The sequence below is a fragment of the Orbicella franksi genome, chromosome 7 (genome assembly GCF_964199315.1).
Source record: "Orbicella franksi chromosome 7, jaOrbFran1.1, whole genome shotgun sequence".
Classification (NCBI taxonomy): Eukaryota; Metazoa; Cnidaria; class Anthozoa; order Scleractinia; family Merulinidae; genus Orbicella; species Orbicella franksi.
The window spans coordinates 18722400-18748162 of record NC_138151.1 but is presented as its reverse complement, the minus strand read 5'-3'; the positions used below and the strand labels follow the sequence as shown (position 1 = coordinate 18748162).

The following is a 25763-nucleotide window of genomic DNA, read 5'->3' as shown; positions in this document are numbered from 1 at the left end:
GCACAATACTGTAGCTCCTTCATGTCACCATTTCAGAGCCATGTCACCTGTCAGAATTTACTCTAGCAGGACCTCAGCATTGGTCTTTGAAAACTAGTTAGCTAATTTACTGATCTAGAGACATTTTCCATGAACTCCATACTATCTTACCAATTCTTATATAGAATTTAACATAATTTTGTTTCCATCAGATGTTTTGAAAGATTCTTCAGAGGAGTGAATATCAAAGAAGGTAAACTAGTAGTCAAACGAAGAGCATACCTCATGGAAGATTTAGATTTAATCGGAGTGGATTACTTGTGGCAGGTGAGCAATGATAGTAATTTATAGAAGTGTCTTTATTTATTTTTTCAATGTAGCATGTTTAATATACATTACAACAAATGACATTATCTTAACTTGCTTTGCAAAACCAGTCACAGTCAACACAAATAAAGGAATTGATTGGAAACAATGTTAACATTTTCAAATCAGGATGTTAATGAAAGTCCTTTTGTACAGGAGCAAATTTTTTTCCGGATTAGTACTTTTTTTTAGTCCATAGTTCACTGAATTTGTAAATGTGCACCAGTCTGTTGAACTCTCTTTTGAATCAAAACTCATCCAAGTTACCCCACCTCCTCCTAAATTTGAAACATTTTTAAAAGAGTGGGAAGTTAAGAAATTAGTTGACAGAGCTGTACAGCATCACATAGCTTTTCTCTTTTCTCATTAACACTCAGTCGACCTCACATGTTGTGTTCCACGTCACAAAGCTGATGTAAACATGCTCTTTACCAGTTTCCCGATCTTTTTCCTTTTTTCCTTTTGGTGATGAGGAAGCTGGCTTACAATCTGAAGGATTTGATTGTGACTTCAAATACTGGAAAGAGTTACAAAATCGAGGCGAATCAAAGCCAGAAAAACAAAATGTGCTAAAATTCAGTAGAGGTTGATTACGTCCTCCCCCCCTCCCTCGCGTCCTTTCAATCAATGTTGAACAGCAAAAGCAGACAGCTACTTTATATTGTGGAAAAACTGCATTTTCATGTCAAAAGCTTTTGTGAACTATAAACTGTGGAACATTTCCTGATGTGATTTTAAGATTTAAGTTTTCTTGCAGGCAACAACCATGGCTATATTAATTAATTTTCCAGGTTGTGCTTCAAGGCTCAGATGATATTGCTAGCAGGGCAATTGAACTACTCAAAGAGACCTTCACTTCTCTAGGACCAAAACTGAGGGCAACTCAGGTATACAGAACTGGTGGTACATGGGCACTGTTAACAGTGTACTGAATTCATGTCCCATGAAAAAACCATTATTACCATTAATATTAAAATATTAGTTGATCACGAGTAATGTTAATGGCCTTTTCATGGCTTTTTGAAGACCCATGAAAATTGGCAATGCATTAGCTTTCAACTATTTTCATGGGGTAAATGAGGATAAAGCATGGACCATGGAAACTAGATTAAAAGTTCTTTACTTCTGGTCTAAGTATTGTAGTAATTTAAGCACCAGTTGAAAATGAATTATAAAAACACTTACCAAATTGGTTGCGGTTGAGACATTGGACTACAACAAGGTATGTATCCTTGGTTGATATTGACTCAAGAGTGTATTCTTAGAAAACCAGGCAGAACCAGACAGGACATCATAGTTCACAGCTTAAATCACCGATTTTGATTGAACTTGGCACAAATGTTGGGTTTGGTGAGTGAATGGTCATGGAAAAAAGTAGATCAATATATTTTATTCCATTCAAGCTAGGGGACCCCCTACAAAAATGGCTATTTGATGCCAAATTGTGCATATTTGGCTTTCTTTGGTTTAGTATTTCTACGACAGGAAAGGCCATGTGAAAACAAAATCCACTGGATCATGTTCTACAATTATCAGTCTCAAAGCACAGATAATCATTTGAACTAGGCAATTTGATTTCTCTCCGTGGTTCCATCTTAAGCAAGGGGCATATTCTGTAGTGTTGGGAATAGCATTTAATTGATGGCAAATATCTGCAATGTGCAACAGCAAATATACATTATTCTAATGTGAATAGTGAGAGCAATCGCTAATGAAAGTTCTCAAAAAAAACCTAAAATGTTTGGGGACTTCAATGTTTTTTTCCTGTGCTGTTTACATAGGACTTTACAATTATGGCCATTTAATGAGCATCCACTCAACCACAAAAGCCATTTTTTTGTCTTATCCTGACTCAAAATAAACAAGAAATAACTAGCTAAGCATTTTCCTATCAAAAAGCAGCACTTGAGGCACTTTTTTCTAATAGTTTAGAAGCTACAGTCAAACCTGTATAATTATAACCACCACCCTCAGGACTTCAGGAACTGGGACCCATTTCTCGAAAGCCCCGGAAACTTTTCGGGCCCATAAAGTCATTTTTAGTCCATCTGTTTCTAAAAACGGAGAAGTGTACACGCCTGAAACTTCTTGTATGAAGGGAACTTGTCTTCATCTTAAGAATATGTGAATAAAACAGCTCTGTAATCGTAAGGTTCGAGATTTTGCTATGGCTTTACAGGCCCGAAAAGTTTCCAGGGCTTTTGAGAAACGGGCCCCTGGTCACTTAATACAGGATCACTAAAAATACTTACTGGATGTGGTCTAATGTCAATTTTAATGGTGTATCTACAAAAACACTTCATGCAAGGAACCAGTAGGACAATCAACACTCTTTCAAGTGATGAATACTGTAAACAAGGTTCAGTGCCAACTGGTGAACTTTATTTTTGCCAAATCGTAATGGAAAGAGCTGCTTTTACCTGGCAAAGTCAATTTTTTGGAAGAAAAACAGTGTCTGGACTCTGAAACCAAGTTTAAGGACCTTGTGACATCACTGGTTGTATACATCCTGTACATGTACTTGTTGTCACTTGTATTTATTCAAGTTTATTCTTCATATTGTCATTGCCTATTAGTTTCTAACAACAGCCTTGCTAGAAAATTCACATTATAGACATTAGAAGAAGCTAAAGAGTTAAGATTCACCAAAATGAATGCAACAGGCTTTTCGGGATCCAAGATTTGGCTTACCTGGAGGCCAGGATTTGGGACTTTTAAGGAAAAGAAGGACAAGATTCTGGATGTCATTATGACTGGGACATGAGATTTGATGATTTTATAAGCTGGGAATTGGGAAATGTCACTCTAAAGAAACCAAGATAAGGGAATTCCAGAGATAAAAATGTACGAAGAAAATCAAGCTGCCATCTTAGTTGACGTGAGATTTAGCTGAACAATGACCCAGTTGACTTACATAACTTTACATCCATGTTTTCCACAATACAAATTCTCTGACACATACTCTTTAGCATGCGTCAGACTGTTAAAACCGAAATCGCTCAAATGGCTGACAGCCCTTACAGAAGCGCTAGGACAGCATAAAAAAGGACACCACTTAGAGAGGTTTCCAAACTTTATACTGTAAGTTTACAGTAGCACCTTGTGACAGGTGCTAGTAATGTTTTTGTTTGATTGCTATCATCCCTGACAGACAAGTTTTTTTAGGGATCGAAGTTATCCAGAAGGAAGGGCATTGCCAAAAAATGAACAAAAAATAGAAAAATGGAATAAAATTTAAAGAAACAAGCTTTTTAAAGACCATAAAATGACTGATTCACTGACCCAACTCATTTAAAACTAGTCATGACAAACAAATTAATGAGATCATCGCTTTAGTGCAGAGAGATACAGCTAATTGATCCTAATGGTAGTCAGTGTCTGAGTTTGTTGTGAGGGGATCTGCACCTGGACTTCAGGATCTTTTCTGTTGAGGTGTGGACTTCAGAAAAATTAATATGACCAGGACTGGGACTACGTGGTCGAAACCGAAATTTTCAAAATTTTAAGGTGGCTCTATGTACAGTAATTTTTCAAACTTTGCCAATAGATCGTTTTCACTGTCACGCAATAAAAAAATAAATCGAAAACCATCCAGTGGAAAAAGCTACGAAATTATGATGTTATAGAAGATAACTAAATAAGACACTTCTCCAAGTTTTAGGCCATGTTGGTGTACCTCCATGGTGTACCTCCGTGGTACATTTTTCAAATGCACGTGCTGCACATGGAATGTTTTGCCCACTGAGTTGCACACAAGTCAGAACTCTCTAGCCTCATTTAAACATTTACTACTTCAACATTACAATAGGGCTCTAGATCTGTATGAGCTTGACAGCATAAGAACCTGGGGAACAATCTGTACCAGGTGCAACATAGCGAGGTCTCTTCTGTGCCCGCCATCGTGCTGTTTTTAGCAATTTGAACTTTTTTGTGTCCTTTTGATTCTTCTTGTTTATATATGAGTAGCTTAAGTTTAATTCTTATCAGTACCCTGGGATCCACTGTAATTGGCTAGACTGTAGTGGTCTCCCTGCCTAATGAATTTTTAATGTATATAAGTTAGTATTTTGGTTAGGCGAAGTTAATTAAATAAATAGATAAAGTTTACTTGCACAGCATGTGAGTAATATAACCAGTGACATCACAAGGCTGTTAATTGGCCATGCCAAGATGGCCACCAATTTTGGGCTCAACCAGCTAACTTTAAATGGCTAAAACTGCAGTTTTTCACTTACTGTTTGTGAAAAATAAGTTCAGTTCAAACTTTATTACTAGGTAAAACTCTCAGGTATGAAAATTTTGTTTCAGTGACACTTTAAGGATATACCTAGTTATATAATGTATATGAAGATTTTGCCTTTTTGGACTTTTTCATTCTTTCTTTTCAAACCATTGTTTGTCAAAGCTATCACTTCCTTAGTAGTTGTTGATTTGATTTTGACTGCACAGATCAAGAGCTTTCAAATGATACACTGTATATCATTCATTTACATGAGTATAGGGGGCTTTTAATTAAGTAACGGTGTCCAGCTCTTTCCACCACTTTTAATTTTATGGATAAATACTACAGTTGTACCACTCTGGGTGATATGATCCTACAGTAGTAGTATCACACAAATTCCTAACCATTGGTAAACAAAACAGTGGTCATCTTTTTAATCTGAATGACGACAAGTCTGAATTTTTAATCATTGGAACACCTCAGCAGTTGGCTAAAATTGACATTGGCAGCATACAAGTTGCTAATTGCAATGCCTCTACAGCAACCTCTGCTAGAAACCTCGGCTCTTGGTTTGACTCCAAGCTTTCGATGTCTACTCGTATCACAAAGTTGTCCAGTTCTTCCTTTTATTATCTCTACAATATTTGGCGTATACGGAAATATCTCTCAAGGTGGTGTACCGAGACTCTTGTGCATGCATTTATTACTGCTAGGATTGATTATTGCAACAGCATTTTGTATGGACTTCCCGACTACTGTATAAACAAGCTACAAAGAATACAGAATGCTGCTGCTAGACTGATCTGCCAGCAAAGCAGATTTTGCCATATTACACCGCTCCTTTTTGATTTACATTGGCTCCCAGTGAAGTTTCATATTGAGTTCAAAATTCTTTTAATTACATTTAAGGCTCTTGAGGGTTTGGCACCTTCCTATATAGATTCATTAATTAGTATCAAATCAACTCCACAGTATGACCTAAGAAGCTCTAATGACAGCCTCCTCCTTAGTTATCCAAAGCCGTTATCCAAAGCTGTTATCCAAGGCAACACTGGGTGATCGCTCTTTTACATATGCTGCCCCAAAACTTTGGAACGCTCTTCCTTTGGCCATCAGATCTGTGAACACTGTTACTGATTTTAAAGGCAAACTTAAAACATATTTGTTTTCTAAAGCATTTTTATTAAAATCTGAATAGTATTGTAATTTCTTAGAATTTTAGATTTTAGTTAGGTATAAATTGTACTTTAACGCTTGTAATTTTTAACCTATAACTTAGCTCTTTAGAATTTTAGTTTTTAAGCTGTAATTTTCACTTTTAGCGTGTAATGTTCATTTTTTATGTATTCTAATTGTAATGCGCATTTGAACATATATGTATGGAAATTGCGCACAACAAATTCATAATTATTATTATTATTATGTAACAGGTTACCATAGCAACAATGAAACCTGTTAAAAACACACTTAAGTTTGTCTTTAAGTGCTCATAACTCAATCACAAGCTCAGTGACCCCCATTTTACAATACAACTTTTTGCAAAGTTTAAAAAGTTTTTTTCAAGGGAGTTCAGAGCTGCCTTTAATTTTCAAAAACTTAAGGTAGCTCTGGACCACAGAATATTTGTGATCCTTCGAAAAATACTAGATTTTATCATGCTTATCACAATTTGATAGTAAATCAAAGTGCTCTATGAGCAAAACTCGTGAACTCAAATGGTGAATGAGCTTCTGACTATCAGTTCCTGATCATGTATATAATTTTGTCTTTGATTTGTATGCTTTGAGTATGAGTTATGTAGTAGTTGTTTGCCAAAGTATCAAAGAGACATTTGGATAAGAATGCATCACAATTGAAATGAACATGTCATTGCATGGACATAAGGCCTTGTAACTTGATTCCATAGGTGGAGAAACCCACCTGTAGCCATGGTCAAAAACTAGCCGGCATTTACATGCAATCTTATCAGTTCTGCCATCCTAGAGTGAACCTCTTCAAGGGGACATAATGCATCAGTTAATTCCAGCAGTGTCCAGCAGTTCCAGGTAATAGGTGGGCATTTGCTCACGTCTTCATTCTGGAGGTGGGCCATTTGAAATTGAAATATCAACCCATAGTGGGCATTTGCCAACTCTGGGACCACCCCTGAACATTTGGCACCTTTGTGGATTTGGTCTCGCATGTACATGATGTTTTCCAAGAGAGCACAATCATCCTTACCTGTGTTCTTTTATTTATTCATGTCCTGTTGGTCACATATGGATCAACATGAAATTATGCTGTTTGTAATTGTGGTACAATTTTAGCCGTTTAGAAGGCAATACAAGAGAATGCTTCGAAAATTGCTCCAAATGCTACATGTGGAAAATAATAGGAATAAAAGTGGCTCCATTATGTTTGTCTTGCATTATTTCAATATCCCATAAAACACTAATCATTTACTTAAAACAATATTAAACCGTTAATAAATTCACCAACAAGCATTTCACCAAACTGAATTACTTGAACAAACAAAACGAAGAAACATCAATAGATGAAATGGCAAATAGCAAATCCTGTTCTCTTTTAAGGCACAAAATTCCCAACGAAAGATGACCGAATGAAACAAATGTTAAAGAAACTTGGTAAAGGTAAAGGTGAAGGTAAACTTAATTTAGCCAGGGTGGCCCATTCAGTGATGAGGCTGATATTCAGAGGGGCCCTGGACTAAAAATATAATAATTAAAAATACAAGACATTGTGATAATTTAAAAATACAAGATAAAATTTCAAAAATTCAAGATATAAATATAAAGATAAAAGTAATAATTAAAAGTATAGAGTATAAACAAGCATGCAATAATTTATAAAAATCTAGTTCCTATATAATTTAAAAATTGTAGGCGTCAATTGAAACTTTGAAAGAAGAAAGTGACTCGGCGTTTTAAATGCTACTTATCATTCAAGATAAAGCTAAGAAATGCATTTAGAAGCAGAAAGACATCCAAGATTTCAAAGACATGTGAAGTTCAAGTTAAGCTTAATTTTTCCAACTAGAGCATATTTGAATATCATTTGTGCTGGTGGCTTTAGTAGTTTTATCGGCCGTTGCTTAATCAGTCCTTTAAAAAAAACAAATCCAACTTCAAAGAAATGCGGTATATTACGATTTTGTTTCCTGAAGTCTGAAAGCTGCATTAAATCAGCTATCTGAATTCAAAACACAGCTGAAAGTACATCATTTAATCGAAACAATAACCTTTAAAAAAATTCATCAACACTCATTTCTATAAACCGAATGATTTGAACAAACAAAATGAGCAGTTTCGAATGGAAAGTGCGAAGTTATTAAGCTTCACTTAATGGCAGCAATAGGGCTAATATCTATAAAGGTGTAATTGTGTTTGTCACTCGCTCGAGGACTTTTTTCTCTGAATAAACAATGTGGAAATAAAACATACCTTCCTCGTCCATCCAGCCTTTCTTGTGCATCCTTGGTGGCGTGTTGATATTCAGCTGTCGAACACCCTTGAAGACCTGTGCAACAACAAAAACAACAAAAACAAATATCAGTTTAGTGATCGAAATCAATCAATGAATGTAAACATCGAAGTGATTACAGTTCTGACACATTTATAACAATTCACCAGCATAAATCCAGGTTGAATGCTAGATGAAACAAAAAAGATAACAAAACAATTCTTACCTTGAGACCGTTGATTGCTGAACCAGTCGGCTAACTTTTGATTCAACTCAGGATCCTTCAGTCGGTAGCGTCCCATTGATGCCCGCTTCGCTGTCATCCGCAGCTCACCGGAAAACAGGACATGTTGCTGGTTGCACCATTTTCTAACCATGGATTCAGAAATGTCATATTCGCGATTGTTGTTGACTGCCTCGGCTTCCGCAACGGTTTTCAACTCGAAGTCGAGGTCATACGAGTGACAGCAATTGCTTGGCATATTAACGATCGAACAAGAAGTTGAAGTTGAACTCTGACTGTTTACGATGCGAATGTATCAGTAAGTTTTGCAACTGAGTTTTGAATCAGGTGATTGATGTTTTTATGGGACAAAATCAGATCATTGAATATTTATCAAGTACTTTTGTAAATAGATGCATGTTTCCTAAGTAGGAAAGTTCAAGTAAACATGTATGTGTTGTATGTATATCATTACAGGTGTGAACTTTTAGCTTTTGTTTTTATGTATATCATTAAATGTGTGACTTTTTGGTTTGGTTCACATGCCAATTGTGTAAGGATAATTGTTCTCAGATTCATCACATCAACTTTTTGGTGCATGTTGTAACCAGGTATTTTCACATAATTTTCAGTTTCAGAACTTAGCTTGATTAAATTGCAAAGTTTGGGGTGCGTCTTATAACCAAGTGCACCTTATAACCAAATAACTACGGTAGTAAATAAGTGAAAGACATAAAGATCATGTTCATGAAAAAAAGTGATGTGGATATATTATTAATGTGCATTGTTGCCCATCTGTTGAGAATGTAATGCAAAAGTTCTTTACACCAAAACAATTCCTTTAGAAGAGAATGTTAATTTAACAAGCAATACATTTGGTTGAGCTAGTGATATTTCCATACCTGGATGAGAAAGTTCAGTATAAACTTGTCTGCAGTGTTCTGTAGCGCAGTCTTGCTTTCCACGTATTTAAAAAGGGAGACTTTTGGTTAGGATCCTTGCAACCTAAAGGATGATATCATTGCTTCTAAGCCATCGTTACTCTCTTTACCATTGGTCGAGTCTTAATACTTATTCCTTACCATTTGTAACTCTTTAAAGGTGTTGAGCGAGCGAGTGATCTCAATTAACTCCTGGTCTATAAATTCATCTTTACGAGTTTAAAAATCGGGGTCACTGAGGATGTTTTGAGTTATAACCACTTAAAGATAGATTTAAAGGTGTTTTTTGCAGGTTGTATTGTTTCTATGCTAACCTATCATGCCATAAAGATTACTTAAGAATTAGTTTATGCTTAGTGTGCATATAAAGAGTTATGGATGCACGTGGGAAGTTTAGAGAACATGAATGAAGTGTAAGAGTTGCTTGAGGCAACAGCCGAGAGCAACTCTAACTTCTTGAGTGCTCTCCAAACTTCCCAAGTGCATCCACAACTCGATATATGCACAGCTAAAAGCATGAACCAATTCTTTTATAACATGGCGACAACAACTTGGGCGCTAAAACATATTTTATTTGTGATTGACTACAAAGTTCTCACAATGCACTGTGAAGAAAACAAAGGTCATTAGGATCCTCACACCACAATCATTTGAACAACGGTTGAGCAAAAACGTTTAACCTGGTTTCTAAAATTGTCAATGAAAAATTCGCTTCTTCGAATTAATTATAATGAAAATGAAGGAAGACGAAGTCAAAAATACTTGATGAAAATGTAGACAAACAAAGTCAAAATACTCACATTTAAGTAAACATCTTAGCTTGGCAAAAGTCAAAAGCTCGAAGTAGAGTTTGGATTGTTCAGAATAATCTTCACATTGCTGAAACTTAAACAAAAGAAACTTGGACTAAACTCGATGGAAATTTTGCAGCTAAATTGAAACTGCACACGTCATCTTATATCCGCACAGCTGTGCATATATAGAGATTTTGTTTCTGATGGCTCAATGGGAATTAGATAGGGCTAGCGTGCAGGCTATGTTATAACATTATTTGTTCATCAATGGCTGGGTGTTTGTGTGTTACATTTCTACCGATATTGTAGCATCACTAGATAAAGAGTAGTAGTATTGATCCATTAAAGTATAGCTGTTTGACAAGTGCTGGAAACTTTTGCCAGCCAGCTTAAATCAGAAAAAAGCCCTGGCAATTTAGAGCTAAAAGGGTAAAAGGAAGCCCAGGAATAAAATTTTATCCTCCAGTGAGATGTACTTGTAAATACAAACCTTAAGGAGGTGTTTACTCTGGTATTTGCCAAGGTCAATGGTAAAGTGAGCAAATCTTTATTTACTGTTCCAAAATTGAAAGGGACACTTGCAGTGCTTGTCTTCACAGACATGACATACTTGTTCAATGTATACCTCCACAGGTTGATATCCATGATAAATTTATCCTGAATTGTACCAATCAGATTCGTCAATCTGCTGACTTATTCTCTAATAAGTGTACAGAGAATATACCTATTGAGGAGAAGGGTTCGATCCCAAGGGAAATGCTTCAGCAGGAAGCTAAGAAAACAGTGCGTTGTTTGACAGTGCTTAAAGAGTTTGTAGCCGAGTGTGATGATGAACATGCAGAAGAAAGGGCAATTCTGCCTCATGGAAGGTATGTTTCATTTCTCATACGTGTGTTTCACATAGACCTGTTGCAAATGAATACAAGTACTGTAAACTGTCTCTTATAGGCCCTAGGTGGGCTGATGCAGTTTTGTAAGGGGTTTTGGATGGACTGATAAGTGGAGGGACTTATATCCAGGGGGTCCTATATAAGGAGAAGGAAAAAAATGTTTCAAAATGAGCTACAGCAGTGTTGATCAAAAGACGTTTTTCATATAAACTCTACTGGTTTATTAATTGTGACTTTACATGGGAAAGCTTGCACTGACGCTTATCTGTTAAACTGATGAAGTCATTTGTCATCCATTTGTTATCCCTTAAAATGCTTGGTAAAAACCGTCTTAACAGTTAACCATACCGTTTAACCCTAATAAAAAACCATTTGAACTTTTAACTAAACCATTTAGAAATTTTCCCGATCTGTTAAACCGCAAGGTTTATCCGTTTACAAAATTTTACTCTGTTAAATGGCAAGCCTTAGCCATTGCAAAAAATTTACCATCCGTTTAAATGGCAAACTTTATTTGTTAGGGAACTTAAAGCGTCCATTAAAACGGCAGGCCCTATCTGTTAGGGAAATGTTGCCATCATTTAAGGTAGCTTGCTCCAGCCATTAAAAAAGTTATCATCTGTTGAAATGGTGCAAGTCTGTAAAGGTAAGATTTAGAAACATCAGCAAACATAAGCCCATCATATCTGTTTACTATCATTCATTCGTTTCTGTTCCATTGAAGTGGCAGACTATCAGATCAGACTGTTCAGGCAAACTCAATCCATTATTGACTACATACTCTTCGGAGAGAAAACTATGTAGTCACATCCTATCCATGGCTGTCAGCTGTGAACACTTCAATGGACTTTGCTATTTATGCAGGTATGCGTGTGGCCACATGAAGCAACAACAATCTAAGCTTGCAGAATTTTGAATTCATCTTTGTGGCCAAGATTACTTTTGCAAACAAGTAACTTTGAAAATAAAAAATGAAGTTAAGGCCAACTCATTGAGTTTCCACTATCAAGAGTCTATTGGCTTCAACAAATACCACATAGAATTCTTGTTCATTCGAGTCAGTCAAAAGAATGTGGTTTCTTTTACGATGTAAACATGTCCTGGCATTCCATCATTGTCACGCAATGACCACTTCTAATTTTGCAGTCCATAATATCGCATGTGCAGCCATATTTCTTTCACAGTAAAGCATCTTTTTCAAAACTAATGTGTCACTTGATGAGTTTTACATTATTTTATGGAACAACAATGAAAATGTGCCTGGATCCTATGGAAAGGATAAGAGAGCCTGTTGCAAACTCTTCACTCAACTTGGCAGAGATGTTTATGGCTAATTTTTGACAGTCAGTAGTTTACTGTGGGATTGTAGATGAAGCTTGCCATTTGTAAGTAATTCTTTGCTGTTAAAAGTTAAATTAGGAAATGGATGATTTTGTTATTGTTTTATGAACAGGGACTGAGAGCTTGTTCAAAAAAAATGGAAAAGAAAGCGTAATGGCTTTGAACTGCATGTGGGAGTTTTTGTTGTTGTCGATGTCTTGATCGTTTAAGATTGTTTAAAACTTCGCTATTTTGCTGTGAGCTCTGAATCTTTTTCCATTTAAGCGTTTTGAGCTGTCTGTTCAAAAACCTTGCTTAAATGGTAGACGCTTTGAGCTGTCCATTTGAAAGTTTTGCTTAACTGTTAAATGCTTGGAGCTGTTTGTTTGAAAAGTTTGCTTTTAACATTAAATGTTTTGAGATATCTGTTTGAAAAATTCACCTAACCATTAAACGTTTTTAGTCATCCATTTATAATGTTTCCTGAACCATTTGAATGCTCTATGTAACTGTTAAATTGCTTAAAGAAGCCATTTACTACCTGTGTACAATCGGTTCATTTTCACCCATTTAATGGGTAAGCGTTAGTGTACGTTTTCCATTGAAAGGTCGCAATTATGCTTTAAAACATCAAAATAAATTGAATCCAATTTAATCTAGAGGGGGCTTATATCTGGGGTTGGTTTGGGAGGAGGGGTTATAATTGAAACTAGTATATTGTTTACAGTTACATGAGCCTATAACCAGAGGGGCTTATAAGCAGCAGTTTACAGTAACTGAATCTATCATTTATACTCTGCAGGTCATGTCGTGGTCGACATGTGTCATTGATTGTCAGATTCCCATCTCATGGTCGTCAGGGAGAGGACTTTGAAATTTGGTCACATACCAATGAGTCTGTAGCATCTGTAAGGCGACAGATTATGAGCAGGTATTTTTCACATTGCTATACACTTGTCTATGAATATTCACCTTGATGTAATCTATTTGAAGCTACTAAGATTTGAACCTGTAGCCCATATCTGATATCAAATTTGGATTCTCTTCTCCAAATCCACTAACAGATAATTTGTAGACTCCTGGAGATTCAGATCCACTGACACATTTGTACCAACATCACACTCTCCTGTGAAACTTGATTTATTTCTTTAAAACAAAAAAATAACTAGTTGAAAGCCCGATGCATTCTTGGGGAGGAGGATTTAAGTTCCATTGGGTAGAATTTCGTGATTCTGTGATACATTTTTAGCCACAATTTATTGGCTTGAAGATGGTCAATTCAAGACAAGGTGTTCTGAACAGAAAGCACAAAGTTATCAACCTTCAGTTAATTGCAGCAAATATGTAATTCATCAGCTTATATCGATCTATCACATTGAAAAAGTAGGCTAAGAAATAGTACATGGCTTTATAGTTAACATCAATGGATTACCTGAGAGTAGCACTGAACAAGCAGCATTAAAAACAAAAACAAAAAGAGAAACAACAACAAGAACAAAGGACAAAAAAGAGATTACAAAATGCAAATCAAGCCACATGTAGATAATTTATTTACTTACTGGTCTTACTAACTGAGTAAACATTGTACTGATCTGTACTTTCTGTGTCATATTTATAAATAGGTTTTTTGTTCTGATTTCCTTGAATTTCAGGATGTATTTGGTTTTTCTGCAGTCACACAAAAACACTCTTCCATCAATTATAAAGTAATTTAGTAAGTTAATTGAAGGGCATTACTTAGATAAACCAAAGAGAATATTTTGCTAGGAAAAATGAACCGTTGATTTGAAAAAAAGCACCATTAAGATCCAAGAGCATTTCAAAGTTGTCTGGAGTGAAAAAAGCACCATTAAGAGTTAACAAAAAATAACATTTTCTCAAATGATCGTCCAAAACATTAATATTGCTTTTCCATTAGTGGATAATATTAGGAGGCTGTGCTTTTCCTTCATATAAAAGATTTAGGTGTCAATAAAAAAGTAGAAGTTAATGATGGGAATGTACTTGTAGAACTGCCTTTTGAGTGTCAAATAGCAAATCTTGTGCACTTTTAAAGTGCAAAATTCTTAACAAAAGATGGTCAAATGAAAGAAATGTTAAAGAAACTTTGTTTCAGATTGATTATCATTCAAGATAAAGCCAAGGTTTTCAATAAGAAGCAGACAAACATCCAAAATGTCAAAGACATGCAGTCTTTGCATTCAGCTTGTTCAAGTTATTGCTCACCCTGAAGTGTAATATGAATAATATTTTTGCAGATGGCTTTGCAGTCATTTTATGAGCTGTAGCTTTACCATTCCTCGTAAAATGGAACAACAAAACACCACACAATGTTTAACAGACACTGAAGAGGGAAATTGTGGGGTAGGGAGTCATAAGAAACCTTGCTGGTGAAGAATACCTCAAAATTTTACTTTCATTCAGTGGTCAGAGGTAGAGTTTAATGATCCATAGTCTTTCAACTATACATGTGTATGTTTTGAATTCAGATGACTGATTAAATGCAAATTTGAGGACTTCAGAAGGCAAAATGGTAAATGCACAGCATTGCTTGAAAGTTGGATTCAATTTTTGAGTCCAAAAGAGAAAATTTTCTGTGTTTTCTGTGAACACACAACATAATTATATACAAGCAGTCATATGACAACCAAAACTTTTTAGCTTGATGTGCTGCCAAAGTTTCTTAGATACGGGTGCCCTGCTCGCATGCCTTTGACACACAGCAGCTTGGCCATTATTCCAAATGATGCTTAAGTTTGCCAATTGCTTTATGAAGCAAGTGTCATGGAACTGTGACAACCACATGGTACGTATGTCTGTACATGTCTAAATATGTATAGTCATTATGCCCCTGTGGCTGGAATCCCTGAAAAATTGGAGTTGTCCAGGAGGGATGTGCATGTAATGTCACACATAATCTGACTTGATTTTGACTCTACTGCTACCTGCTGGCCATAGTTAAATCTTCCAACTGCTTTGACTGTTGGACATGTAACAGCATGGCTAATTTATTTTGTTGATACTGTTTCAACAGATTTAAGGGGTCACTACAGGCAGCCAGACTTGATTTGTATGTTAATGGAGAAATCCTTTGTCCTTCTGATGATAAGAGGCTTATTTCACAAGTGCCACTAAGAGACAGGACTGTAAGTATTGGAGGATTTTCACTTCCCAGCAGTGATTGATTGCTTACTTCACATGATGTTTTGGTAACAGATTCAAGTTGTCAGCTAATGCCAAAATACAGAACTGGATCTTCACAGGGAAAAAATATTAATCATTCAAAGGAGAATCATTAATGAAATGAAAAGCAGCAAACCCATCAAAGTAAATTAAATTTATTTATTTAACTTCCCCTAACTAAAATACTTAACTTATTTACATAAAAATTCATTAGGCAGGGATACCGCTACATTGTAGCCAATTGCAGTGGATCCCTCGGTACTGATGAGAATTAAACTAAAGCTACTCCTATATAAACAAGAAGAATCAAAAGGAAGCAGAACAGAAGTTCAAATTGCTAGAAACAGGATGACAGCAGGCACCAAAGAGTCCTCGCTATGTTGCACCTGGGACAGATTGTTCTCCAGGTTCTTAAATCGTCAGCGTCTTGCAGATCTGAACAGTTGATATTTTTTTTGTGAATGGATTGCAGCAGCCATTCGAAGGGCTGAGCATTTTTACCAAACAGATAACCTCTGCCATTTGAACAGGTGAATATTTTTTCGAACAGATAGCAACAACCATTCAAATGGCTGCTTTTGTTTTCAAATGGATAACCTCAGCCATTTGAATGGATAAATGTTTTTCCAAACAGATAGCAACAGCCATTCGAACAGCTGAATATTTTTCTGAACAGTAGCCCCAACCGTTCGAACAGCATCCTATCGATCTTAATCGTATGACAAACAGATCACAAATGGATGACCAACAGCAAACGAAGGATTTCAAGCCGTTCGAACTGTTAACACACTGAGTGAGAGGTCACACATTGTACAGCTCTACCTAGGTAGTGCTATTCTTAAGTTATTTTTTGGTGTTTTTCTCCAGTTAATAACAGCCAAGATTGGAACGCTGAATAATTCCATGCCATCATCACCTGACTCATCATCAGACTCATCAGGGGGCTCCACACCTGCTGCCCTAGATGGACCAAACTTGGAAGCTGAGAACTGCCTTCCAGGCGTGGTAAGAGCAGTTGTAATATACTCCACAAAACATCTTGTTTCTGACTGGCCACTGGAAACAATTGGAGTCCGGAAACAATCCGACTCTTTTCTCTCATTGCATAAGTTGTGGTGTGCAATTGCTGAGCTACATGTGGTTGAGTAAGGAAGTGAATAAAGTACTTTGTGCTAACACCATAGTTTGTACGTGTGCCAAGCAGTGCATCCTTTAATGTACAGTAGTATGTAAAAGTAATGCAGGTGAAATTCACAGAAAGTCATGTATTTTTCTCCAGAAATGTTGAAACAAGTAGTCATTGGGCAATGTTTGTTTTTGTTTTGGCTAGATGTTGTCCAAACGACACAGTTTTATGCAGTACCTTATAGATCTTGCCGATCAAGGTATTACTCATAACATTCCTGATTTAAGAGAAAGAGTTCAACAGCTACTGAACCTAATACCATCAGGTAAGAATCCTTTTTGGCTATTCATGTACAGTGTTTTCAGGGGTTCATTTTGTCATAAATTATATTTGGCCACTAATTTTACAGGTACATACTGTACTTACGTGTCATTTGTTTTATAGATACTGAAACTGTAGGGAATATCAAGAACATCTGCCGAACGTCTTCAGAAAACAGCTCAAAAACACCATCTTTACTGGATGCTATGTTTTTTACATCCTCCTCAACTCAAGTTCTTTATAACTTAGAGGTAAAAGTCAGCAATTGCACTGAGATTGAATGTGGTTATTAAAGCGAAAGGTTAATTGAATGGTTTGGTCAAAAATCGTGCTAAGTGACGATTTTGTGTGAATTTTTTTTTTTTCTGAATTTTTTTTTTGCCTGAATTTCTGCATATTGTTTCAATTTGACAGAAAAACATTGTCCTGCATTTTGGTTGCTAGGTTTTACTTTGTTTTTGAGACATAACATATACAAAAAAATTGGCTTTTCCTGACAGTGTCTTTAGGTGTTTATTTGTTGTCACGTCATCATGCGACTGCAAAAACATATTTTCTCTTAACAAACAGCTAACGTTGTGGTGAGTGCAAAGATGTTGATTTACTTAACAAACAGTAAAATGTGACCTTACACAGGAAAACATATGCTAATGCTTATCTGTTAAACGGATGAAACCATTTGTCATGCATTTGTCATCCATTAAAACGCTTAGTAAAAACCATTTTAAGAGTTCACCAACCCATTTAACACTAATATGTTACTGTTTAAATATTTAACTAAACTGTTAAGAAATTTTCCCGATCCAGTAAATGGCAAGGTCTATCTGTTTTACCAAATTTTACCATCCAGTAAACAGCAAGCCTTAGCCGTTGCTTAAAATTTACCATCCATAAAAATGGCAAACTCTATCTGTAAGGGACCTTAAAGTGTCCATTAAAACAGCAGGCCATATCTGTTTGGAAAATTTTGTCATCGGTTAAAATGGCTTGCTCTAACCATTAGAACCTTAGCTAGCATCCATCGAAATGGTGGAAGTCCATAAAGATAAGATTAAGAAACACCAGGAAACATAAGCTTATCATATCCATTTATTGTCGCTCATTCGCTTCCGTTCCATTGAAGTAGTGGACTATGAGACTGTTCAGGCAAACTCAATCTGTTATTGACTTCAAACTCTTAGAAGAGAAACTACATACTCACATCCTATCCATGGCTGTCAGCTATGAAAACTTCAATTGAATTTACTATGTGTGCACGCACAGCGGCCACAGCCACATGAGGCAACAACATTTTAAGGTTGCACAAGGTCTTCTTGTTCATTCAAGTCAGTCAAAAGAACAGTTTGATCCTGATGTTAAACACTTTGCCTAATGTTTGAAACAGTTTTCATGATGTGTTTATATAATAAACAGATGACAAACAGATAAGAAACAGAAAAGGGCTAGTGTACATTTTCCTGTGTAATGTTATAAGTCTAAAATCAGTTCTCGCTTTGCAAACTTTGACGTTGGTAATGTTTGGCAAATGGGCCCAAGCGCAGATTTTCCTCCAACGTGCAAACGAGTGAAGCAAGTCCAGGTCAGTGTTTAAAATATAATTTGCAGTCAATTTACCAAGAATGAGGCCCTTCATTTGAGATAGTCTGTCTGTTTCCTGCTCAACACATAAACTCTTAGAGATACATCCAGGAAAAAACGAGTTTATTACATACATTATGTTACAGGTATTATAACATTATACTTTATTACCTTGTTTGTTTGGTTGTGGTGTTTGTAGTTATTTCTGTCTTATTCATTTTACCTTGGTATAAAGTTTCTTGTACTGTCATGAACAAAAGCTACCGTTGGACCATGTGGCCAACACAAGGGTCCCAATAGGTCAATGTTTTTAGGTGTTTGGGTTTGGGAAGTTTGAAGCTCTGACCATGTTAGAAGCATAAAGGGTATTTTTCTCAGCTGCCAGGAGATGAATATCTGCCCAATATCCATCCTTCTTCTTACCTTGATTTCCTGAAGGTGCAATTGTATTTCGGCCCTTTTCCATCAATCAACAGATGATTTGTTTGATTTCTGTCCCTCACATTCAGAGATCAGAACACTGTGACCATCAAACCCTTAGAGGAGCTATGAAACCTGCAGTCATTTAGAAATTGAAGTACAGGCTGCTGTTAGATGGTTGTAGATAACCTTAATAACAATTAAACAGCAGATAATATAGATCAAGAGTTAGTCATGAATCCATAGAAAGAATGTACAGCATTTCAGTTCTGCCTATTTGAACATCCTCAAATGGTTCCAGTTTGTTAGATATACAATCAGGACATAAATAATCTCTCAAGCATCCATCCCCCCCCCCCCCCTGAAAGCTAATCTTAATGGAGGAGGTGGCATTACTGTAACTATTTTAACCTTCATGTTGCATTATCCTTGTTATGTTTTCAGATTGTCTATTCCCTTCTAATGCCTACTGCTTCACCAAATCAAGATCATCAAACTCTAGAATTTCAGGTACATTTCAACCTCTTGATGTTTGCAATATAAAATTATAATTCCCAGGAGTTGCAAAAGTAAATCAACAGGACTTCCATTTGGGCTGAACAAAATGTGCAGGACTGTATATGTTTACACAGACAAAACTTCTTTTCTTCCAGGGTGAAGCTCAATACTAGTTATAAATGTGATCTTTAACTGAACTAGTGAGATAATCTCAGATAGTGCAGAGTGCAATTGATATCTCTGGCACAGTAGTCCCATAAGTACTCACCCCTGCTGAGTTCACTTCCGGTTTGTATCTACCTTGGTAGTCTGCTAGGGCTTTTCCCCTTAGCAGTGTGTGTTTCAAGGTGGTATTTTCATTCAAGGTCCAAAAATCATGCACAATTACTGTTTGTCACGACAGCTTTTAAATTTTGCTCTGGTGTTTTATGATGATTTTCATTCATTTAAATTCAATAATGCATTGAACAAACATGATAACTTAGCTCTTCAAGGCAACTTTGTAACTTGATACTTTTGTTTTTGTCACAAAGGTATGTAACATGAAACCCTTGTTTTGTCCAAAACACAGAAGATGTGCTTTTTTGAGGGGGATAAATGAAAGAAAGTTAGATGTCTGACAGAGAAATGGAAGAGAAACAATTGTGTTTTTTCAAAATTTTCTTATCACTGATGAACAAGAACTAATTTAATTATCAGAAAGTCATGGAATACCACTTTCTTTTTCTGTTGCCACCTTTGTTGTTAACAATAAAACAATTCAAAATTAATACACGACAATCTTGACTGATACTACTGAGAAGCATACTAACAAGAAGTATTGAAGGTAAACAGCGCTACTTGGACGATATTATCCTGCATCAGTGAACAAGTCTCCTCAAAGACTGGTTAAATTAATTTGCACTTTCATAAGGTGCCACGGAGTCTGCAGCAATATTTGAGCACTTTACTGGTTTCTTTTGTCACAAATTTACAATTTGCAGAATATTAAAGCCACTAACTCGAGAACTTTTTGGTCTCTCTAACAGACACAATTAAGGCAAGAAATAAACAGGCCACTAAGGAGAAGCTATACGTTTCCCTTCTTTTTTTAAACCCTGATAAACATACCATTGTAGTTTGAAAACAGCAGATGATATTTGTTGAACCGACCTGTGGGTAATTCTAAAAGATCCATTTCACTTTTTCATTAAAAAGGGACAAGTGGCACTACCTGACATCACATGACATATTAAAAACTGCATGGAAACATACTATATAACACTAACAATGCCAGAATGCGTGCCTCTTACATGTTGGGCTCTACCGTAAGGAAAACCACTCAACATTTGTGTGTGGTCCCGTATGCAATGTATGTAACTCTTCTGCACAAGCGTTTAGAGCAAATTGGTTCTGTTCTAGAGAGAATAGTACCACGAGGAGAGCAAGGGGCTACTTGAGAGATGGAACATGTTTTATGTAGGGTACACATACACCTGTATCTTTCCCACCTCATCCTCACCACTACCGTGCCTCTAGACTAATTAATTAATTGAAATTAATTAATTAAACAAACATTAAAGTTTACACCTTAGCGCCATAGGGCCATAGGGCCGTAGCGCCATAGCACCTTAGTGCCTAAGTGGCAGGCAGCCCCCAAAACCATCCCAATAGTGCACTCTGCACTAAAAATGGTGTTCTAGGATAAATGCTCATTCATATTCATGAAAGTAAATGGAGATTGTTGTGTTGATTACCCTGCAAATATTTTTGTACATTACCTCACAATACCCCCTTTTTACAGTTTCCAGTGGCATATTGGATTAGAAACCACACACACACACACACACACACACACACATGATGACAATGCTCTGTATGACTTGCCTAACATTCAAAACAGCGAAAAGCAGAGGAAAAGTAACCTTCAGAATGTGAATTCAACTAACTCTTCCTACAAAAATGCCCTAAAAATACAGAAAATTAGATCAGAAAATTACTTAATCAGAAAATTAAGATCAGTGCTGAAAATTGCATGGCTGGCTGACATTCAAAGGCTCACAGTGAAAGATTTAGGCAAAATCTTGAGATGCTACTCAGAGTCTACCTGGACACTGACTTGCTGTAGTTCAAAGTGGAATTAGTAACAGTAAACGTCTTTCTTTTAGTCTTCTCAGGACTCTAATTATCTAGTAATGTCTCAAAATCTCCCTCTGAAAATTCAGGGAAAACAGGAAAATGCCATCTTTTTAAGACAAGATGCAACAGCTGCACACTGATGGCTGGTATTGTGCGATAGCTCAGACAATTAGATGCTATCATTTGCAAGTAGAATTATGAGTAAAACGGGTACCGTGATCTAATTTAATTTGTTGATAATAATTTCTACCATGTTGTTGTTGTTGAAGGTTCACTTTTTAAAATGCGGTGGCATTGAGTGTGTCCTTAACATGCTGACAAGGACAGATTTCCTTCAACATGCTGATGCGATAACGAAAAGGTGAAGTGTTACTAGCATAGTCAACTTATATGACATATTAACTGTGAATTTATTCATGGTAAATTCATGAGAATTTAAAAGGATTTTAATGGCATTTTCATGGAAAAATTGAGGGATTTTTCACGGCATGTAGCCCCTGAGAAAATCGTGAAAAAAACATGAAAAAACCCATAGGATTCAGAGCCACCTTAAATTTTCAAAACTTTAAAGGTGGCTCTGAAGCCTATGCACAGATTTCTTTAACACTTTGCTGAGACTTCCGTCTTATCATGCTTATTAAAATTTGATAATGTAAAAGAATTTCACTGATCCATTTTTTAATTATAAGCCCGTAAAGCTGTAATTAAGGGTGTTATTAGCAGGTCATACTGTTGCTATGGTAACCTATTGCATCACAAAAGTGATAACAATGTGTTCACCAATGATTGGGCAGTTTTTTGATACCATGATTGTAACATCAAGTGTTAAAGAGTGGTTATAATGAGCAATCAAAATCTAAGTGCTGGAAACTGTCTTTTTTTTACAATTAATTGTTGTCTTTTACCATCATGTAGGGGGGCATTTTATACACTCCTTAAAATGTCCAAGTTGTTACTGACAGTGGTTGGCTATGCACAAGTAACAGTTGTTGCAGAGGCCATTCAACCATCTGACCCATCTTGTTCACCACCTCCAATCTCGGCTAGTGCACACAATGCCGCAGTTATTCTACAGCAAGCTTTACAGTACATTCCTAACCCTGGCACGGAATGTATGTTACGGAACATGGCCGTCAGACTTGCAGGACATTTGAGTAGCCTGGTAAGCTTTTTGAATAATACCCTTTTTACCTTGTTGAACATCTCTTACCACAGAGTGTTGAGTTTAGTACAAAATGTGGCATTTGCAGTGTAAAAGCCAATTTGTACAGCAGCTGAATGGTAGGGAGCTGTTTGTTAAGGTCCAATTACGTTCGATGAAATGAAGAATACAGTCCTAATGCAGACTGGATTGAAATTTTATGGGAAAACCAGCTGGCTAGCCAGTGGATTTGGCCTCCCTGCAGCAGGGTTGAAAGCAAATGACATCATCCCAAAGCACCTGTATGCAAGACTGTTTTAGCTTGTTTTGGTTTCTCAATCTTTCGCTGGTGTATAGTTTTGATTCTGGACCGTGCAAATCAGCACAAATGTGGATTGTTTGGTCGCGATGCGAGATGATGTGCTTTTTTTATATAACTAGGACAATTATTTATTCTTGCCAGCTTTCTTGCTTGTTTGTTCAGTCAATGGGCTGTAATGTTTTTGTGGGTTAACTGCACAGACCAGTGCATAAAGCTGCTACAGGATAGGTTTAAGAGAGTGGTGGCCCTAATTGCTAACCAAAATCACAAACTTTGTTCTTGAGAATGTAATACTCAACTGTTAAAAAGTAGGAGAATAGGAATCTCAAAGGCAATGAAGTAATCTTTGGTATTTGGAGTAGTTTTATTCTGTAACTTTAATCGTCTTTTTCTTCCCCAAATTATTTCAAATTGGATGTATACTGTTTGAGTAGATTTGGTATAAATATCTCACGTAACCTGGTACTTTTTTCATTTGACCAGCATCCCATCCAGGCGGGAGTAGAAATACTACTAGTTACTTCATGGTACAGAAACCAGCACAAGCTTGGACATATGGACCAGTTGACCAGACACAGACTTCACCTTACCTTAGTTTTGAAACCTCTATAAAAATAAGGCATCCCTTCATAACCACTAGACATTGTCTCACAGGTTTCCCTTTGTGATTACTACAAATTGTGCATTTTGCAGGTTTCGGGGCCTTTGCCAGATTTGACTGCCATTAAGTCTGTGCAGCGGTTGTCGTGGGCTGCAGGTGTGGGGATGTTACACCTCATGCAGTCAACAAATGAAGAAATACACAAAGTTTATGAAAAGGTGCGCACTTCATAAAACTATACCAGAGTACGCAATGATCATTGCTTTTGCAAGTTTGGTGACTCCTAAAAGACTTCTAAAAGAGCCGTTTTTGTTCATAAGTGTAAGCTTACATTTCTTGCTGTTAAACAGCGTCAAGCCTGCGTTAAAGAATCTTTTAACTGTTTTAAGGTCATATTTTTGGGGCAGCTAAACATCACTCTGCAGAGAATCTCTATTCCCCAAACCAACTACTTACCAATTAGACTACCCAGCCAATCTGCAACCATAGTAAAACCAAAACCAAAGTAGGTGTAATTACCTAATTACTTTTGATGCTCTTCCAAAATTTTCAAAAAATCTGTTCTTGACCTGCTCAGACAAAGTATGTGCCATACTGTCCAGTTCTTCCTGTCTACATGTAACAATTTAAGCTGAGGGAGTCCAAAAAATACAATTCAACTTTTTACCAAGTTTCAAAAAGCCTCTCTGATCTCTGAAAAATTTCATGTGGTTCTGAACCTGTGCACACAAATTGTAGAATAAAATAATAATAATAAAATAGTTAAATCTTGACATTTTAATTACAATTCCCTAATAAAAAAAATAGGTCCACAATGCATACATGTGTGGCTTACGAAATTGAGCTGCTTTGATGGGAAGCTGACAAAATATTAGTGTCTGCTCTCCTATAGACCCTATAATAGGCCTATTCGTGAATGGATGGCCGCTAATTAAAAATTCTTTTGTAAGTATTAAAATTAGCCCAACTAACCTCATTTTTGAGTTGATAATTCAAAAAGTTTTTACTCTCAAACAAGGTTTGTTGGGCTAATTTAAATGCATACAAAAGAATTTTAAATTGGCAGCCATTTATGAATAGAGTCTATTGAGTTTCATTAGTAGAGCTCAAGATTTTTGTAATGATTACAAAACATACTTACCTTATTGTTACTTATTTTCGCGGGTAGCGAAAATGGAACTGGCATATTTCGCGGGACTTAATTTTCGCGATTTGGCCAAAAAAATATTTTAAAAGGAACTAAATTTCGCGAAAGTTGCCAGGAGACTGATCTACAATGTAACAAATGGATAGTCTCATAATTGTCATAGCTGATTTTAATTTTTCATAGCAATAGTTTTCAATCACACCTAACAAAACCATATTAAAAAACGAAACTGAAAACGGTTTGAAATGTTCTTTTGCAACAAAGCAGACCTGTTTGCTACTGTCTATATATTTGCGCTTATAGATGAAGGACATTGTCAATTTCTTCAAAGGGATCCTCGGGAGGAAGAGCTGTCTCGCCATTAACTACCCCAGCAACTCCTGCCTTTTCCCATCCTTTGGTGACGTAACACTTTCCCTCACAGCTCGTATTAAATTTCACGATTTTTTGAAGATCGCGAAAATCGAGAAAATTAAGTCCCATGAAAGTTAGTAACAATAAGGTATGTTGACAAATTTTAAGCATAATTTCTGTTATTCATAATTATTTCAAGTTTTGATTTCAATTTGTTTAAATCTCTCATTTCTAGAAGCAAAATTTAAACTCTACATCACCAGCCAACATGCGTGTTAGAAATACACCTTGTTCCAAAATGGCTGCCATTTTAGTATTCTTTTGTTTACGTGAAAATGAGCCGTTGTTACCTCATTTAAGGGAAAATGCCCTCACCCACTGACGTGAAATCAACATTTTGCAGTTTCTTAAGTGAAAAAAAACGTCTCTGCGGTTGCATGCTGACCTGAAAGCAAATACATGTTAACTCCTAAACAGGCATGCCACCAGGTAAAACCAAGCTTTTTGCATACATTATGTCTCAAAAATGAAGCAAAATTCGGCAAAAAAAAAAAAATACAGCACATTATTTAACACACCTAAGCAAAACAGCATACAAAATTTGGAGTGTTTTTGACAAAGTTCACTTTTGACCAAAATTCTGAACACCCTCAGGCAATCACTTAAGAACACATTAACTGATCCTTTTTAGCCATTGCTAAGGAAAAGGTATTGTTATATAACCTTGTCATGCTGATTTAAGTAAGTTCAAATCAATTAT

General features: G+C 36.3%; 1 protein-coding gene across 2 annotated transcripts in view; it reads left to right on the top strand.

Annotated features, from left to right (window-relative positions):
- Positions 1-25763, top strand: part of LOC145492242 (ubiquitin carboxyl-terminal hydrolase 9X-like) — a 177418-nt gene that overhangs the window by 78843 nt on the left and 72812 nt on the right. For both annotated transcript variants that reach the window (XM_081471606.1, XM_081471605.1), the window contains exons 24-35: positions 192-306; positions 1137-1232; positions 10618-10853; positions 12997-13125; positions 15229-15340; positions 16245-16382; positions 16708-16828; positions 16948-17075; positions 19267-19332; positions 21708-21799; positions 22354-22600; positions 23595-23720. In XM_081471606.1, the coding sequence (XP_081327732.1) occupies positions 192-306; positions 1137-1232; positions 10618-10853; positions 12997-13125; positions 15229-15340; positions 16245-16382; positions 16708-16828; positions 16948-17075; positions 19267-19332; positions 21708-21799; positions 22354-22600; positions 23595-23720 (1606 nt within the window). The remainder of the gene's footprint in view (positions 1-191; positions 307-1136; positions 1233-10617; positions 10854-12996; positions 13126-15228; positions 15341-16244; positions 16383-16707; positions 16829-16947; positions 17076-19266; positions 19333-21707; positions 21800-22353; positions 22601-23594; positions 23721-25763) is intronic.